Below are 18,485 nucleotides of genomic sequence, written 5' to 3' on the forward strand. Positions count from 1 at the left end.
GACACAATAAATCGAAGGAGTTTTCCTTCACTTAAAGTGAAAAAAGACTTCTTGGGGTTAAGGGAAATCCCATACATTTGACAATGTTCAAAGATTTGTTTTAGATCTCTCAGATGATTACTACGTTTTTTGGAATATATAGTTATATCATCTAAGTAGATTACCATTGACCTGTTTACTAAACCCTTGAAGGCAATGTCCATGGCTCTTTGGAAAGTAGCACCAGTATTAATTAGTCTGAACGGCATGTTTTGATAGGCGTAAATGCCCCATTTTGTTTTGAATGTAGTTTTCAGTTGATCATCTGGATGGACTAAGATTTGATTGTAACCTGAGAAACCATCTAGAAAGGACATTAGTTCTGAGCTTGCAACTAATTGCAATATCTATTCCATAGGAGGCAATAGAAAATTGTCCTTTTGGAAAGCTTTATTGAGATTGCGAAAGTCTATATGATGCAGGAGCATACAGCTAAGGGAGGTCATGGCTGGAGTATTTGTCTTTGCAGACGGGAAGGAGTTTCAGTTAGTTTTTTTTAAGTTCCATTTAAATTTCTAGTTAATAACATTTAGGACTTTACGCTAAGTTTAAGGTTGTCCCAACCCATTGTTTATTTTTATTTACTGTTCTTTTTATTTTTAATTTATTGTTTCAAATTAATTTTAGAATACAGAAAAAGATGAACAGTTATCAATGAATAACTAAAATGTAACTACTGACAGTTTAAATAACTGTACAATAATCTTTAAGAAGGATGGAAAAAGCCACTGTAATCATCCATCATAGTATTGAATAAAAAGAAGCACGCAATCATTTTGAGAAGCAAGAAAATCTGAGTCCATATATTGCAGCCTAATGTTATTTCTTTTTTTTTCCTCCAAACTTAATTAATTAAGTTCATCTACCCATTTCATAACAGTGATAGAGAGCGAGAAATTATCACAAAGGCAAGAAGAAAATATGGTCGAGTTCCATAAATCATCAGAGAGGGTTTGCAGAAGAGTAGAGTATAATTACCAACAAAGAAAGAAACAAGCATCTACAGGTCAAACAATGAAATAGAGGTCATCCATAACAGTGTCGAATATAACTACGAGTTCATAAGTTAACCACAAAGCCGACATAATTACAATTTCATAAGTTAACAGCCCGGAGGCATAATGTTGGTTCCCTATAATACTAGTGATTACCCCATTACTATTGTAGTTATACCCCTTATTAATATTGTTGTGCCCCTATTGCCCCCATATTGTTATTACTGTGCCCCATAGAATCCCTCTACTGTTATTTCTGTGGCTTTATATTATTATTGTTAGGTCGGTTGGGTTATATTGTGACTCCTTAGACTCCTATATATAGAAAGGAGGTTTTGTCATTTGAATCATCCAAGAATTGTTCATTTATGTAATGTAAAGGAGGTTTCCACGTCGAAGAGGCTGAATTCTAAGGCGTTGATCTATCTTTTCTACCTTTTCTTGAGCTGGTTTCATAACATTTGGTATCAGAGATTTGGATTCTAGGGTTTCGCTGCTCCAAACAGGTCATCGTGACATTTTCGCTATAACTTTTTTTCTGCGACGTTTCAAAAGCTAAAAAAAACCATTTGAGAAGACATCGCGTTGAATCTCGGGTCCGAATTTCAAAGCTTTTTGCACTATATTTGCGGAGATATGATATGAGGAAGTTGGTCTTTTTGTAGACTCTTGAATTACATTCCAAACAGGTGACCTGGGGAAAATCATCATAACTTTTTCCCTAAGCATTGGATTGAAATTTCGTAAGAAGGTGCAGAAAGAGGACAGATTGTAGTTTCTTGTATATATTTTTTGGAGCGAAAGGACGAAATAGTGACTCGTGGCATGTCGTACAAGTTCGCTCTACTGAACTAGTCTATAATCAGGTCACTATGGGAGATTTCACATAACTCTTCCTTGGAGAATCCAAATTGGATCAGACTGGTGGCATTGGAAAGAGGACACAGAGGGCTACCATAGATTGCAATTTCATAACTGGATGATCTGAAAGTATAGAGATACATCAGAGGCAATATCGAGCTCCTACAAAGTGAAAACAAAGTGTGTAGATTCTTTTAAATTTTTGCTTAAGAGTGGTTTGAAAATTTATATTTATTGTAAATTTAAAAATATTTCCAAAATATTACTACTTCATTTGCTGAAGATTGACTGAACCAAAACAGCTCTTTTATCGCCAGATGTGCTGGGACCCACGGATGCAACTCGATGAATACCATGCTCTGAGAGTCCAAAAATGTCATTTTTAGCGCAACTCGGATCCACGTAAACCTTACACGCCACATCCTCGCACCGATATCTCCAACCACCGCAATGCATGTAACCGTGGCAGGCACTGCAAGTGTATGCTTTTCCCTTTAAATCACCCGTCACAATTTTGAGTTTGTGATTTGTGTGCCCACCGTAGTCGAGTATTTTAGGAAGCGCCATACACAAGGGATGGAGCCTTGTGTTATGCCTTTCAGTTTCGAACACAAAACCTTTCATCACCTCGCAGCAGGCACTGCAGTGGTGCCTCAGAAACGTCTTGGAACGAAACTTTATGATCACGTCGCTGCGAAACGGGTGTTGGAGGGCATCTGGGAGAGCGGCGTAGTTCTCGTGCAGAGTGAAATTCTTACACTTAGAACCAGAAGAAATCTTACACTTGTAACCCCTGTTGGCTCCGTATTCTTTGCAGCCGCTGCATGTGTACACCGGAAGACCCTCAAAAAGCAAGAGCTCATGCTTATGGCGGGTGGCGTTAAACAATACTTGATGTTCATCATCTCTGGCTGTTGGATTTGGATTCGGCTCCGCCATGAAGGAGGCGCAGTCTCAATTAATGACAGACCTATTTTCCCTCTCACTAAATGCGAAGGTGGACGATATTGGGATCGCTGGGCCAGAATTATGGCTGCATTGGCTTATCTATATAAATGGGGGAAGAGCAGCTTTCAACGCTTGTGCTATATTGCTAATAAACAGAGGTTTTAAATATCAAAGTATACTTAGACATGTTAATCTCTCAGGTTAAAAAATAACAACTGGATCGTCATTTTCAACCTTTTAATCACTCCATATAAAATAATCAAATTATTAATATATATTATGTATGAAAATATGGTGTAGCTCTGAAATATTTACGCCGTAAGGCGTTTCCCTCTGAAATGAACTCCCCCAAATGCCTTTCTGTCCTAATCGTAGCCGTTAGATCTTTTGTTAGACGATTGAACAAAAATCAGCCGTCTGATTTAATAAAAAATATTTTAAAACATTAAAAAACCTTAAAAAACGTTTCACTTTCCACCTGACATTTGTGCGTCGTGCCAGAGAGTTCGTGGAGTTTATGGAAGGAAACAAACTACAAAGCTAAAACCATGGCAATCTCAGATCCCGCCATGTCTACTTGCTCTACTCTCAATCCCATCTCAGATCATCGATCTTTCTCGCCAGATTCCCTCCTTCCGCCTACAGCCCACAACACCATTCTTCTTCTCAATTGCTCTCAGAAGTATTCTGAGCTGTGTAAGAATACTTCTGTGGATTGCCAGGCTCTGTACAGGAGTTGCCCTGCATTTGATGGGCTTAGGGAGCAGGTTCGAAGCTCCTCGTCCTCGCTGGTTTGCTGCGCCACGGATTTCCAGAGGCTGGGGAAATGGAGCTTGAAGGATTTGCAATGTTCGCATTATACGAGTGTGTATAGGAAAGAGGACAATGACGCTGTTGGGGCATATGGAATTCGGCTCTCCTTCTCTTTTCCAGATCGTGGACTGGACCTCAGACTCTGTGATGAATGCCAGAGGCCTGATGGGGACTGCAGGATCGCGCTAAGATGCATATGTTACCCCAATGAATGCAGTAATCTTGCCCACTCTCGACATTTTGATTTTTTTTTTTTGAAGAATTGATTTCTAAAACATGAATTCTCATGGTTGATAAGCAATGGGAGTAGTTTCAGGCATTTTATTTTTATCAAACATTTGGCTGAATAATTATGCTTCAACCTGGCAATTAAAACTCTGTATTTGAGTTTTTGTACCCATGATTTGTTTCAGACAAACAAGACCCATTTTATCTTTTAAAGTTCTCAATGGAACCTTAAACTGCCATTGCAATTTCAATTTGCTGTTTCAGCAATCATACCTGAAATTGTTTGAGATTTTGTAGTGAAAAGTATACTGTTAGCTTAATAGCTAATAGATAGGAAGGGCTTATGAAGTTTATCAATGTCGTACTGTTAAAGCAGGATAATTCACAATTTTCCAGATTCAAATTTCAGATCCCGAGCAAGTGAAAGATTGGGTTTGACCAAAACCAGCACAATCTATTACTGTTTATGGAAGAAGCCAGCTGAAAAAGTAAATGCATCAAATCTTCCTACAATTATACAATTATCATTATTATTTGTTTGCATACTAACACAAATTTTGTTGGATTCAATATACTTACGGTTTCCCAAAAAATGTCTATTATTTTCCTGTCAGTCCCCTGCCCCACCTCCAAAATAATGTTGTTGGAGTTCTACTTATTGCCCGTGGGAGAGAGCAATCTCTCTGTCGAGGAAAAATCATCTAGGTTGGCATGCACAAATGCAACAACACTATTGCAGAGATAACCACAATCTGCAAGCTTTGTTGGTGGTGGCACCTGCACACATTCAATTCTACTAAACAAAACCATTTTGTTCTAGGGACGCTGAAGACTTCCATTATGGGTTCCGCAAACATTCTATTGTGAAATTTCTAAGCCTTTCTAAGCTTGATCTACCATTGTGAAATTTCTAAGCCTTTCTTTGCAGAAACCTATGACCTGTGAAATTCCACAAATCTGGCTTCAAATTTTAACTTTTTGCAACACTGCATACTTCAACTGCAACATTGCAAATACTCAAACTCCATTATTATGACATTTTGTGTAGTCCCTAGGGAGAACATCTTCCCTCCAACTCACTGAAGAGTGGCTCATACAAAAATGGCCACTCAACATTTTAAGAATCCATGTCATGGGAAAATATTGGATTGGTCTTATCTCTGGTGCCATTTCCTACCTCACCAGCTATCAGTTTTCACTTCTATCCAATCTGCTATTCGCTGTCACTTGGATCACTAACTTTTACAAGCTATGAAGGATCCTTCATTATAGGCCTGTGATGATATAGTGTTCAGATTACGCTTCAGTTTCCAAGCATGTGAAATAGTGTTCCCATTGTAACTTCGCAGGAAGATATTAGCGAGATGAAAATGTAGATTTCAGATCACATGTTCATAGAGAGAGAAAAAAGTAAATTGTTACTTTGTTGCTCTAGAAAACATTTAGAAACTACATTACTTATTTTATTTTAAGTAGCATAGATTCATTTTAATTTAGAAATATCAAGTATCAAGCAGGATATATAAGTTGTAAAGGTCAATTTTTTTTCTTATTTTTATATATTATTTGCAAATTATTTAGAAATATATTAAAGATGAAAAAAATAAATGAGAATGGATTCATCTTAATCCCAAATCTCTAAACAATTAAAAATATATATAAAAAAATCTATCCCTCTCAATTTTCAATAAATTCTAAATTTATATAATTTAAAATAAATAAATTTAATATTATATTTAGATTATATTATTTTATTTAAAATATTTAAATACTATAAATAAGATAAACAAACCTCAATCTTTTTGGACTAGCCTCTACTATAAGCAAACCATTTATAAATAGGATAAAAGTGGAAAAATAAAATAACATGTCTGTCTTAATTCCTGATTTTTAAAACAACAAAAAGTTTGCACCCCTTTTTTTGTTTTTTGTTTCTCTATCCCTCTCACACTCTTGGGCTCAATTGATTCAAAGTTACTGCACATCATTTAAAATGGATTCGTTTAAGTACATTATATTAAATATGATAAGGTGGAAAAATAAAATAGCATATCTTTTTTTTATTCCTGATTCATTTAAGATAGATTCTTCCTTAACTTAACCAGAAAAATAAAATAGCGTATCTATATCTCTAAAAATTTATACTTGATTTTCATTTTTTTACTATCCCTCTCGCACTCTTGGTACTCAATAGATGCAAAGTTACCATATCCACTCTATCTCATATAAGATGGATCCCTCTGAGTCACATTAGATAAAAGGTTAAGCTCAATTTATATTATGTTATTTGCAGTGGTTTTATGATGGATCCCTCTGAGGCACATTAGGAAAAAAGTAAGATCAATTTATGCTCAGTTTATTTATAATAGTTGTCTAAATATGATCAATAGATGAAATAATACTCTGGTTTTTCTTGTTAGAGTAATTTTAAAAAGTACTTTGGTTTTGTTTACTTTTTATTAACCCTAATACATGGTCAGGGGTACCCACCTTAGCCAGGTTTTTGAGCACCTGGTTATTGTAATTACAGTGAGCTCTCCTTCAGTGAGTATCTAACGAAACTGTTGGTATTTGTTTGCAGAGCATCAAATAATATCAGGGAGAGCAACCACGCAATATGTGTCACCAAAAATTATAATGGGTGCAATGCTGTTTTGGTTTGTAATAGCAGGTAACGTACGTTATGTTTTTTCTTTTTCCTTTTCATGGTTAATATTCTCATCATCAACATAATATATATCACAAAAAATATAATGGGTGTAAATTTGTTGTTTTGGTTTGTAAATAGTAATAGCAGCTAACATACATGATGTTTGTTTCTTTCCTTTTCGTGGTTGATATTCTTTTCATCGTTAATGACATACTTTCTGTATCAACATCATTATCAATTGGTAAATCAGAGATTAAACACATTCTTAGTTTCATATCATATAATTACAACACATACTTTAAACCATAGTTACCAAGTTCGAGTTAGAATTCGAATTCGGATTCGATACGATACGGTTAAAATTCGACTCGAAAAATTTCAATTCAGAAAAAATTCGAAAGTATATATCTTAAACATTTAAATATATATCCTTTTTTTCTTGTAACAGCAATGCCTTATCAATTTATTCCCATTCATTTTGAAATTTAAATAATTTTTAATAATTTTAATCAATATAAACAATTTTAAAAATAGAGTTTACTTATCAAAATTATAACCACATTTATCTTAGCTCCAAGATCTCTCTTCTTCTCAAAATTCAAAACTTCCCTCTTACTTTCAAATCTTATTTAAAAATATTTTATGATTAATATTTATTTAAAAATTAAATATTCTAAACTGAGAACTACTTTTCTTTAATTTCAAATTTTATCTAAAATCTTTTATAATTAATACATATTTAAAAATCAAACATTCAAAAATATGTTTATAAGATTTCTCTAAATATAAATATATTATATTTAAAAAATCAATTAATTATTATAAAATTTACTCTTCAAGATTTTGCTTTTTTTTTTTTTACTATTTCAGCTTTTTAAACTCTTTAAAACAATACTCAAATTAAAAATAACAAATTTTCGCCACTCAAAATTTATTTCCATTTCCTACCTACAATCCTGTGGCCTTTCCATTTCCTACCTGCCATAAGGCAGTTATCTATTTTATGCTTAAGGATTACTACTTTACTATTCTAAAAAATGCAAATTAACAAATCCCTGCAATAAACTATAAACGGTACTTAGGGATCACTGAACTTACTATTATCTTAGACACAAATTAACAAATCCGTGCAATAAACTATAATAAATTACAAATGGTGAATTTTCTGTCATCCAAACAAAGCTACCATGAACCGAATCGAATTTTCATCAAATTATTCGATGTTTGAATCGAATTGCCAAATTTCCGTATTTATTTCTCTGATACAGACGTATTTGGTAGCTATGCTTTAAACACATTCTTAGTTTCATATCATATAATTACAATACATACTTTATGAATAACAGTTTAATCCAACGACTAGTTGTGTGTTAAGCCTTTTGTACAATATTTCTTTTTCTGATTGAATAGAAGGTTTCGCTCTTGCCTTAGTTTAATCCATTTCATACGTTCTGTATCAACATTATCAATTGGTGAATCACAGATTAAACACATTCTTACTTTCATATCGTATGATTGCAATACTTTATGCAGGTTGATTGCCATACTTTATGCAAGTTGAGTCTATGAAACCTCTTTGTCTAAGATGCAACGTGCTACATTACTCTTCTATAAATATATTATGTTCCAACCTAAAAATGGCATGGCATCTGGAAAGCACCAACTTGTAGCTCAGTTAAAGGATGGCAGAGAACTAGACCATGTATTGGTTTGGTTGTTAAAGAATATGACACATCAAGTTGGTCTTTGATCTTACTTGGCAAGGGCAAACATGCAATCTTTTTAGTTTACAACAACCAATATCCTCCAAAAAAAAAAAAAAAGGCAGAGTTGTGAGTACCTAAACGCAGAGTTGTGAGTGTCTATTTAACACTGTTTTCATTACAATGTGATATTGTAATTGGGCTGATATTGTAATTTGGTAAATATAGAGAAATTGTAATGGGCTAAGTATCAAATAAATATTTGTTTGGTCACTTTTATGTGTATGCGTATCATTAAAATTATTGTATGTTACAATAGGATGAGAATTAAAAGTATATTTTATATATAATTTGCATTTTGTTAGAAAATATTAAAAATGTAAAATAAAAAATCTTATGTAGTTTAAAAGGTTAACCTATGCATCAACCTTATAAAATATATTTGAAATTTTCTAAGCAGTGAAATGATAAATTTCTCTGTGGAAGAATCCAAGATTCCATTCTATGAGAACTTGTGCGAAGTTCTATGGCTATGTATTAGTGAATTCTGTGACAATATGTGTCTATATCTCTTAATGCATTTTTATGTATTAGTGAATTCTGTGACAATATGTGTCTATATCTCTTAATTCATTTTTATGGCGAGATGTTACTCCCAGATATATGCAAAGGACATAAGTTTGTTATCTAAGGATCATCATCCTTGTGACATGTATGAAGTGATGATGTTCAATGTAATTTTAAGTTGACCTTGTTAGAGTGGATGACAGACTCATGACATTTTGGTTTTTTTCTTTTTACAAGATCACGTTGCTAGACCTAAATAGTATGTGGAGGGGACCAAAACAACGTGGATCATATGTATAATTAAAGGAACAAAAACTCAGGTGGCAATTTGGCGAAAGGGTTTGCAACATATGCTACAATAACTCTGTATAGTCCTACTCCGACAATCCCCTTTCCTGCAGAAATCTTTTGCAAAGATATGTCAACCTTTTGTGTTTCTTGGGATATGTTCCAAGCTCCAAGATGGATATACATTGAGAGCAATGAGTCCAGTGGTATCCTGGGATCAGAAGGGTTAGGATGCCATGCAAATTTTGGGCTTGCAGAAGATCCCATGAACAACTCGTTCAACTTCAAGTCATCAGGAATGAAGGTTTCATTTGGGGCACCTAGCTGGATATCTCCAGAACTTGTGTAAGCTGGCAATTTAAGAGGTCCTCTTTCAAGACATCGCTTTATTTTATCAGATAATTTGGTCCAGTGTTGAGTATTCAGTTCCCTATGAGCACAAATTAGTCTGCAGTCCACTTATATAAATCATTAAAAGAGAGAAAGTAACGGTATAAACTTCATTTGAACAGATCTACGTCACTAACACCCAAAAGTTCAATATGCTATGCTCTGTTCCATAGGTTAAACCCTCATATTGTTCTTTCTCAAATTGTTAAAAAGATGGGTGAGATTGTTATTCTGTTATTCTTTTTTATAGATTTTCTGCCCTCACTGCTTAGTGTTTTAATGCAACTCATTTTTTATTATAGATTTTGATGCCTTGTATCAGGTAGCAATTTGGCGAAAGGGTTTGCAAGATATGCTAAAATAACTCTGGATAGTCCTACTCCGACCATCCCCTTTCCTGCAGAAATCTTTTGCAAAGATATGTCAACCTTTTGTGTTTCTTGGGATATGTTCCAAGCTCCAAAATGGATATAAATTGAGAGCAATGAGTCGAGTGGTATCCTGGGATCAGAAGGGTTAGGATGCCATGCAAATTTTGGGCTTGCAGAAGATCCCATGAACAACTCGTTCAACTTCAAGTCATCAGGAATGAAGGTTTCATTTGGGGCACCTAGCTGGATATCTCGAGAACTTGTGTAAGCTGGCAATTTAAGAGGTCCTTTTTCAAGACATCGCTTTATTTTATCAGATAATTTGGTCCAGTGTTGAGTATTCAGTTCCCTATGAGCACAAATTAGTCTACAGTCCACTTATATTACCCTCCTGTTTCAAATACCTCTTAAATCTTCACCATGTGTAAATGATGGAGAGTCAACAATTTGCCTTCTGTGTTTAGAGTTTCGGTCAGTGTCTTCATCATTACTTCGCTCATGTTCATCATGTTCAGGAAAAGCATCAACAATAGCACTAGGAAGTCTCTAATTCTGAAGAAACGAACTCATACCTGCAGAATCAGCAAGGACAATAGTAGTAGTGGAATATACAAGATTCCTAAATTGTATATCATCCACAGAAGCCAGATTCGTGCTATCTTCCATTTCAGTAAAAATAAAATAAAAATCACGAACTGCACATATATAGGCATTGGAAATATTTCTGGTCTATAAGTTCAGATATAACATCAGAAATTCTAATTAAATAATAAGCACAAAAATGTTAAAATCTCCTTAAGTTGAGTAACCGGATCTTTTGCAACTCCTTCTTGGGCTTATTATTTTTCAGTAATGCCACCTCATAATTTGCGACCAATGCAAGATCTGCTTTCGTCCTAGCATTCCACAAAGAGATAAATTTGATACCAAGTTATCCATCTTTGCAAAATTCATAAAGAATGAAGGTCGAAATATAGAAGGACAATAAATCCAAGCAAAGTTCTGGAATTAATCATCTCTACTCTGAAAAGTTCTGATGCACTATAATTAATACAAATATGAGGCACAAATTTCTCCGTGACATGCGGATATCTGAAGCATTTTTCATGTGATCAATACGAAGGTTTTGTGGTAATATTTCTCTATGACATCTAAGCTTACTATATCATCAAACCTTTATGGTGACACTAAAATATATTTGAAATTTTCTAAGCAGTAAAATGATAAATTTCTCTGTGGAAGAATCCAAGATTCCATTCTATGAGAACTTGTGCGAAGTTCTATGGCTATGTATTAGTGAATTCTGTGACAATATGTGTCTATATCTCTTATGCATTTTTATAGAAATTCCTCGTCATTATATTTGAATCTTGAGACACATTATATGTGAGGACCTGCGAGACGTTACTCCCAGATATATGCAAAGGACATAAGTTTGTTATCTAAGGATCATCATCCTTGTGACATGCTATAAATAAGATAAACAAACCTCAATCTTTTTGGACTGGCCTCTACTATAAGCAAACCATTTATAAATAGGAAAAAAGTGGAAAAATAAAATAACATGTCTGTCTTAATCTTTTTGGACTGGCCTCTACTATAAGCAAACCATTTATAAATAGGATAAAAGTGGAAAAATAAAATAACATATCTGTCTTAATTCCTGATTTTTAAAACAACAAAAAGTTTGCACCTTTTTTTTGTTTTTTGTTTCTCTATCCCTCTCACACTCTTGGGCTCAATTGATTCAAAGTTACTGCACATCATTTAAAATGGATTCGTTTAAGTACATTATATTAAATATGATAAGGTGGAAAAATAAAATAGCATATCTTTTTTTGATTCCTGATTCATTTAAGATAGATTCTTCCTTAACTTAACCAGAAAAATAAAATAGCATATCTATATCTTAATTCTTGATTTTTAAAGAAGCTAAAAATTTATACTTGATTTTCATTTTTTTACTATCCCTCTCGCACTCTTGGTACTCAATAGATGCAAAGTTACCCTATCCACTCTATCTCATATAAGATGGATCCCTTTGAGTCACATTAGATAAAAGGTTAAGCTCAATTTATATTATGTTATTTGCAGTGGTTTTACGATGGATCCCTCTGAGGAACATTAGGAAAAAAGTAAGCTCAATTTATGCTCAGTTTATTTATAATAGTTGTCTAAATATGATCAATAGAGGAAATAATACTCTGGTTTTTCTTGTTAGAGTAATTTTAAAAAGTACTTTGGTTTTGTTTACTTTTTATTAACCCTAATACATGGTCAGGGGTACCCACCTGAGCCAGGTGAGCTCTCCTTCAGTGAGTATCTAACGAAACTGTTGGTATTTGTTTGCAGAGCATCAAATAATATCAGGGAGAGCAACCACGCAATATGTGTCACCAAAAATTATAATGGGTGCAATGCTGTTTTGGTTTGTAATAGCAGGTAACGTACATTATTTTTTTTCTTTTTCCTTTTAATGGTTAATATTCTCATCATCAACGTAATATATATCTCAAAAAATGATAATGGGTGTAAATTTGATGTTTTGGTTTGTAAATAGTAATAGCAGCTAACATACATGATGTTTGTTTCTTTCCTTTTCGTGGTTGATATTCTTTTCATCGTTATTAACTGAGGAATGACATACTTTCTGTATCAACATCATTATCAATTGGTAAATCAGAGATTAAACACATTCTTAGTTTCCTATCATATAATTACAACACATACTTTAAACCATAGTTACCAAGTTCGAGTTAGGATTCGAATTCGGATTCGATACAATACGATTAAAATTCGACTGGAAAAATTTCAATTCGGAAAAAATTCGAAAGTATATATCTTAAACATTTAAATATATATACTCTTTTTCTTGTAACAACAATGCGTTATCAATTTTTTCCCATTCATTTTGAAATTTAAATAATTTTTAATAATTTTAATCAATATAAACAATTTTAAAAATAGAGTTTACTTATCAAAATTATAACCACATTTATCTTAGCTCCAAGATCTCTCTTCTTCTCAAAATTCAAAACTTCCCTCTTACTTTCAAATCTTATTTAAAAATATTTTATGATTAATATTTATTTAAAAATTAAATATTCTAAACTGAGAACTACTTTTCTTTAATTTCAAATTTTATCTAAAATCTTTTATAATTAATACATATTTAAAAATCAAACATTCAAAAATATGTATTTCTCTAAATATAAATATATTATATTTAAAAAATCAATTAATTATTATAAAATTTACTCTTCAAGATTTTGTTTTTTTTTTATTATTTCAGCTTTTTAAATCTTTAAAACAATACTCAAATTAAAAATAACAAATTTTCTCCACTCAAAATTTATTTCCATTTCCTACCTACAATCCGGTGGCCTTTCCATTTCCTACCTGCCATAAGGCAGTTATCTATTTTATGCTTAAGGATTACTACTTTACTATTCTAAAAAACGCAAATTAACAAATCCCTGAAATAAACTATAAATGGTACTTAGGGATCACTGAACTTACTATTATCTTAGACACAAATTAACAAATCCGTGCAATAAACTAAAATAAATTACAAATGGTGAATTTTCTGTCATCCAAACAAAGCTACCATGAACCGAATCGAATTTTCATCAAATTATTCGATGTTTGAATCGAATTGCCAAATTTCCGTATTTATTTCTCTGATACAGACGTATTTGGTAGCTATGCTTTAAACACATTCTAAGTTTCATATCATATAATTACAATACATACTTTATGAATAACAGTGTAATCCAACGACTAGTTGTGTGTTAAGCCTTTTGTACAATATTTTTTTTTCCGATGGAATAGAAAGTTTCGCTCTTGCCTTAGCAAAAAAAACAGTTTAATCCATTTCATACGTTCTGTGTCAACATCATTATCAATTGGTGAATCACAGATTAAACACATTCTTACTTTCATATCATATGATTGCAATACTTTATGCAGGTTGATTGCCATACTTTATGCAGGTTGAGTCTATGAAACCTCTTTGTCTAGGATGCAACGTGGTACATTACTCTTTTATAAATATATTATGTTCCAACCTAAAAATGGCATGGCATCTAGAAAGCACCAACTTGTAGCTCAGTTAAAGGAAGGCAGAGAACTAGACCATGTATTGGTTTGGTTGTTAAAGAATATGACATATCAAGTTGGTCTTTGATCTTACTTGGCAAGGGCAAACATGCAATCTTTTTAGTTTACAACAACCAATATCCTCCAAAAAAAGGCGGAGTTGTCAGTACCTGAACGCATAGTTGTGAGTGTCTATTTAACACTGTTTTGATTAGAATGTGATATTGTAATTTGGTAAATATAGAGAAATTGTAATGGGCTAAGTATCTAATAAATATTTGTTTGGTCACTTTTATGTGTATGTGTATGATTAAAATTATTGTATGTTACAATAGGATGAGAATTAAAAGTATATTTTATATATAATTTGCATTTTGTTAGAAAATATTAAAAATGTAACATAAAAAATGTTATGTAGTTTAAAAGGTTAACCTATGCATCAACCTTATAAAATATATTTGAAATTTTCTAAGCAGTAAAATGATAAATTTCTCTGTGGAAGAATCGAAGATTCCATTCTATGAGAACTTGTGCGAAGTTCTATGGCTATGTATTAGTGAACTCTGTGACAATATGTGTCTATATCTCTTAATGCATTTTTATGGCAATTCCTCTTGTCATTATATTTGAATCTCGAGACACATTATATGTGAGGACCTGCGAGACGTTACTTCCAGATATATTCAAAGGACATAAGTTTGTTATCTAAGGATCATCATCCTTGTGACATGTATGAAGTGATGATGTTCAATGTAATTTTAAGTTGACCTCGTTAGAGTGGATGACAGACTCATGACATTTTGGTTTTTTTCTTTTTACAAGATCACGTTGCTAGACCTAAATAGTATGTGGAGGGGACCAAAACAATGTGGATCATATGTATAATTAAAGGACCAAAAACTCAGGTGGCAATTTGGCGAAAGGGTTTGCAAGATATGCTAAAATAACTCTGTATAGTCCTACTCCGACCATCCCCTTTCCAGTAGAAATCTTTTGCAAAGATATGTCAACCTTTTTGTGTTTCTTGGGATATGTTCCGAGCTCCAAGATGGATATAAATTGAGAGCAATGAGTCTAGTGGTATCCTGGGATCAGAAGGGTTAGGATGCCATGCAAATTTTGGGCTTGCAGAAGATCCCATGAACAGCTTGTTCAACTTCAAGTCATCAGGAATGAAGGTTTCATTTGGGGCACCTAGCTGGATATCTCCAGAACTTGTGTAAGCTGGCAATTTAAGAGGTCCTCTTTCAAGACATCGCTTTATTTTATCAGATAATTTGGTCCAGTGTTGAGTATTCAATTCCCTATGAGCACAAATTAGTCTGCAGTCCACTTATATTAATCATTAAAAGAGAGAAAGTAACGGTATAAACTTCATTTGAACAGATCTACGTCACTAACACCCAAAAGTTCAATATGCTATGCTATGTTCTAGAGGTTAAACCCTCATACTGTTCTTTCTCAAATTGTTAAAAAAATGGGTGAGATTGTTATTCTGTTATTCTTTTTTATAGATTTTCTGCCCTCACTGCTTAGTGTTTTAATGCAACTCATTTTTTATTATAGATTTTGATGCCTTGTATCAGGTGGCAATTTGGCAAAAGGGTTTGCAAGATATGTTAAAATAACTCTAAAAGAGAGAAAGTAACGGTATAAACTTCATTTGAACAGATCTACATCGCTAACACCCAAAAGTTCAATATGCTATGCTCTGTTCCAGAGGTTAAACCCTCATACTGTTCTTTCTCAAATTGTTAAAAAAATGGGTGAGATTGTTATTCTGTTATTCTTTTTTATAGATTTTCTGCCCTCACTGCTTAGTGTTTTAATGCAACTCATTTTTTATTATAGATTTTGATGCCTTGTATTAGGTGGAAATTTGGCGAAAGGGTTTGCAAGATATGCTAAAATAACTCTGGATAGTCCTACTCCGACCATCCCCTTTCCAACAGAAATCTTTTGCAAAGATATGTCAACTTTTGTGTTTCTTGGGATATGTTCCGAGCTCCAAAATGGATATAAATTGAGAGAAATGAGTCCAGTGGTATCCTGGGATCAGAAGGGTTAGGATGCCATGCAAATTTTGGGCTTGCAGACGATCCCATGAACAACTCGTTCAACTTCAAGTCATCAGGAATGAAGGTTCCATTTGGGGCACCTAGCTGGATATCTCCAGAACTTGTGTAAACTGGCAATTTAAGAGGTCCTCTTTCAAGACATCGCTTTATTTTATCAGCTAATTTGGTCCAGTGTTGAGTATTCAGTTCCCTATGAGCACAAATTAGTCTACAGTCCACTTATATTACCCTCCTGTTTCAAATACCTCTTAAATCTTCACCATGTGTAAATGATGGAGAGTCAACAATTTGCCTTCTGTGTCTAGAGTTTCAGTCAGTGTCTTCATCATTACTTCGCTCCTGTTCATCATGTTCAGGAAAAGCATCAACAATAGCACTAGGAAGTCTCTAATTCTGAAGAGACGAACTCATACCTGCAGAATCAGCAAGGACAATAGTAGTAGTGGAATATACAAGATTCCTAAATTGTATATCATCCACAGAAGCCAGATTCGTGCTATCTTCCATTTCAGTAAAAATAAAATAAAAATCACGAACTGCACATATATAGGCATTGGAAATATTTCTGGTCTATAAGTTCAGATATAACATCAGAAATTCTAATTAAATAATAAGCACAAAAATGTTAAAATCTCCTTAAGTTGAGTAACGCGGATCTTCTGCAACTCCTTCTCGGGCTTATTATTTTTCAGTAATGCCACCTCATAATTTGCGACCAATGCAAGATCTGCTTTCGTCCTAGCATTCCACAAAGAGATAAATTTGATACCAAGTTATCCATCTTTGCAAAATTCATAAAGAATGAAGGTCGAAATATAGAAGGACAATAAATCCAAGCAAAGTTCTGGAATTAATCATCTCTACTCTGAAAAGTTCTGATGCACTATAATTAATACAAATATGAGGCACAAATTTCTCTGTGACATGCGGATATCTGAAGCATTTTTCATGAGATCAATACGAAGGTTTTGTGGTAATATTTCTCTATGACATCTAAGCTTACTATATCATCAAACCTTTATGGTGACACTGAAATATATTTGAAATTTTCTAAGCAGTAAAATGATAAATTTCTCTGTGGAAGAATCCAAGATTCCATTATATGAGAACTTGTTCGAAGTTTTATGGCTATGTATTAGTGAATTCTGTGACAATATGTGTCTATATCTCTTATGCATTTTTATAGCAATTCCTCTTGTCATTATATTTGAATCTTGAGACACATTATATGTGAGGACCTGCGAGACGTTACTCCCAGATATATGCAAAGGACATAAGTTTGTTATCTAAGGATCATCATCCTTGTGACATGTATGAAGTGATGATGTTCAATGTAATTTTAAGTTGACCTCGTTAGAGTGTATGACAGACTCATGACATTTTGGTTTTTTTCTTTTTACAAGATCACGTTGCTAGACCTAAATAGTATGTGGAGGGGACCAAAACAATGTGGATCATATGTATAATTAAAGGACCAAAAACTCAGGTGGCAATTTGGCGAAAGGGTTTGCAAGATATGCTAAAATAACTCTGTATAGTCCTACTCCGACCATCCCCTTTCCAACAAAAATCTTTTGCAAAGATATGTCAACCTTTTGTGTTTCTTGGGATATGTTCTGAGCTCCAAGATGGATATAAATTGAGAGCAATGAGTCCAGTGGTATCCTGGGATCAGAAGGGTTAGGATGCCATGCAAATTTTGGGCTTGCAGAAGATCCCATGAACAACTCGTTCAACTTCAAGTCATCAGGAATGAAGGTTTCATTTGGGGCACCTAGCTGGATATCTCCAGAACTTGTGTAAGCTGGCAATTTAAGAGGTCCTCTTTCAAGACATCGCTTTATTTTATCAGATAATTTGGTCTAGTGTTGAGTATTCAATTCCCTATGAGCACAAATTAGTCTGCAGTCCACTTATATTAATCATTAAAAGAGAGAAAGTAACGGTATAAACTTCATTTAAACAGATCTACGTCACTAACACCCAAAAGTTCAATATGCTATGCTCTGTTCCAGAGGTTAAACCCTCATACTGTTCTTTCTCAAATTGTTAAAAAAATGGGTGAGATTGTTATTCTGTTATTCTTTTTTATAGATTTTCTGCCCTCACTGTTTAGTGTTTTAATGCAACTCATTTTTTATTATAGATTTTGATGCCTTGTATTAGGTGGCAATTTGGCGAAAGGGTTTGCAAGATATGCTAAAATAACTCTGGATAGTCCTACTCCGACCATCCCCTTTCCTGCAGAAATCTTTTGCAAAGATATGTCAACCTTTTGTGTTTCTTGGGATATGTTCCAAGCTCCAAAATGGATATAAATTGAGAGCAATGAGTCGAGTGGTATCCTAGGATCAGAAGGGTTAGGATGCCATGAAAATTTTGGGCTTGCAGAAGATCCCATGAACAACTCGTTCAACTTCAAGTCATCAAGAATGAAGGTTTCATTTGGGGCACCT

General features: G+C 33.6%; 2 protein-coding genes across 2 annotated transcripts; one reads left to right on the forward strand and one right to left on the reverse strand.

Annotated features, from left to right (window-relative positions):
- Nucleotides 1-2,165: 2,165 nt before the first annotated feature.
- Nucleotides 2,166-2,931, reverse strand: LOC149200565 (uncharacterized). Its single transcript, XM_089400982.1, has one exon. The coding sequence runs from the start codon at nt 2,832-2,834 to the stop codon at nt 2,166-2,168; it is 669 nt and encodes a 222-aa protein (XP_089257108.1). The 5' UTR covers nt 2,835-2,931.
- On the forward strand, nt 2,833-8,434 carry LOC149200566 (uncharacterized). Its single transcript, XM_089400983.1, has 4 exons — nt 2,833-3,001; nt 3,345-3,872; nt 6,466-6,555; nt 8,068-8,434. Exons 1-4 carry the CDS (start codon nt 2,833-2,835, stop codon nt 8,070-8,072), a joined length of 792 nt encoding a protein of 263 aa, XP_089257109.1. The 3' UTR covers nt 8,073-8,434.
- Nucleotides 8,435-18,485: the final 10,051 nt, after the last annotated feature.

The sequence above is a fragment of the Pinus tabuliformis genome, chromosome 2_1 (assembly GCF_031772625.1).
Source record: "Pinus tabuliformis cultivar Carrire ecotype Pingquan chromosome 2_1, CPIR1, whole genome shotgun sequence".
Lineage (NCBI taxonomy): Eukaryota > Viridiplantae > Streptophyta > Pinopsida > Pinales > Pinaceae > Pinus > Pinus tabuliformis.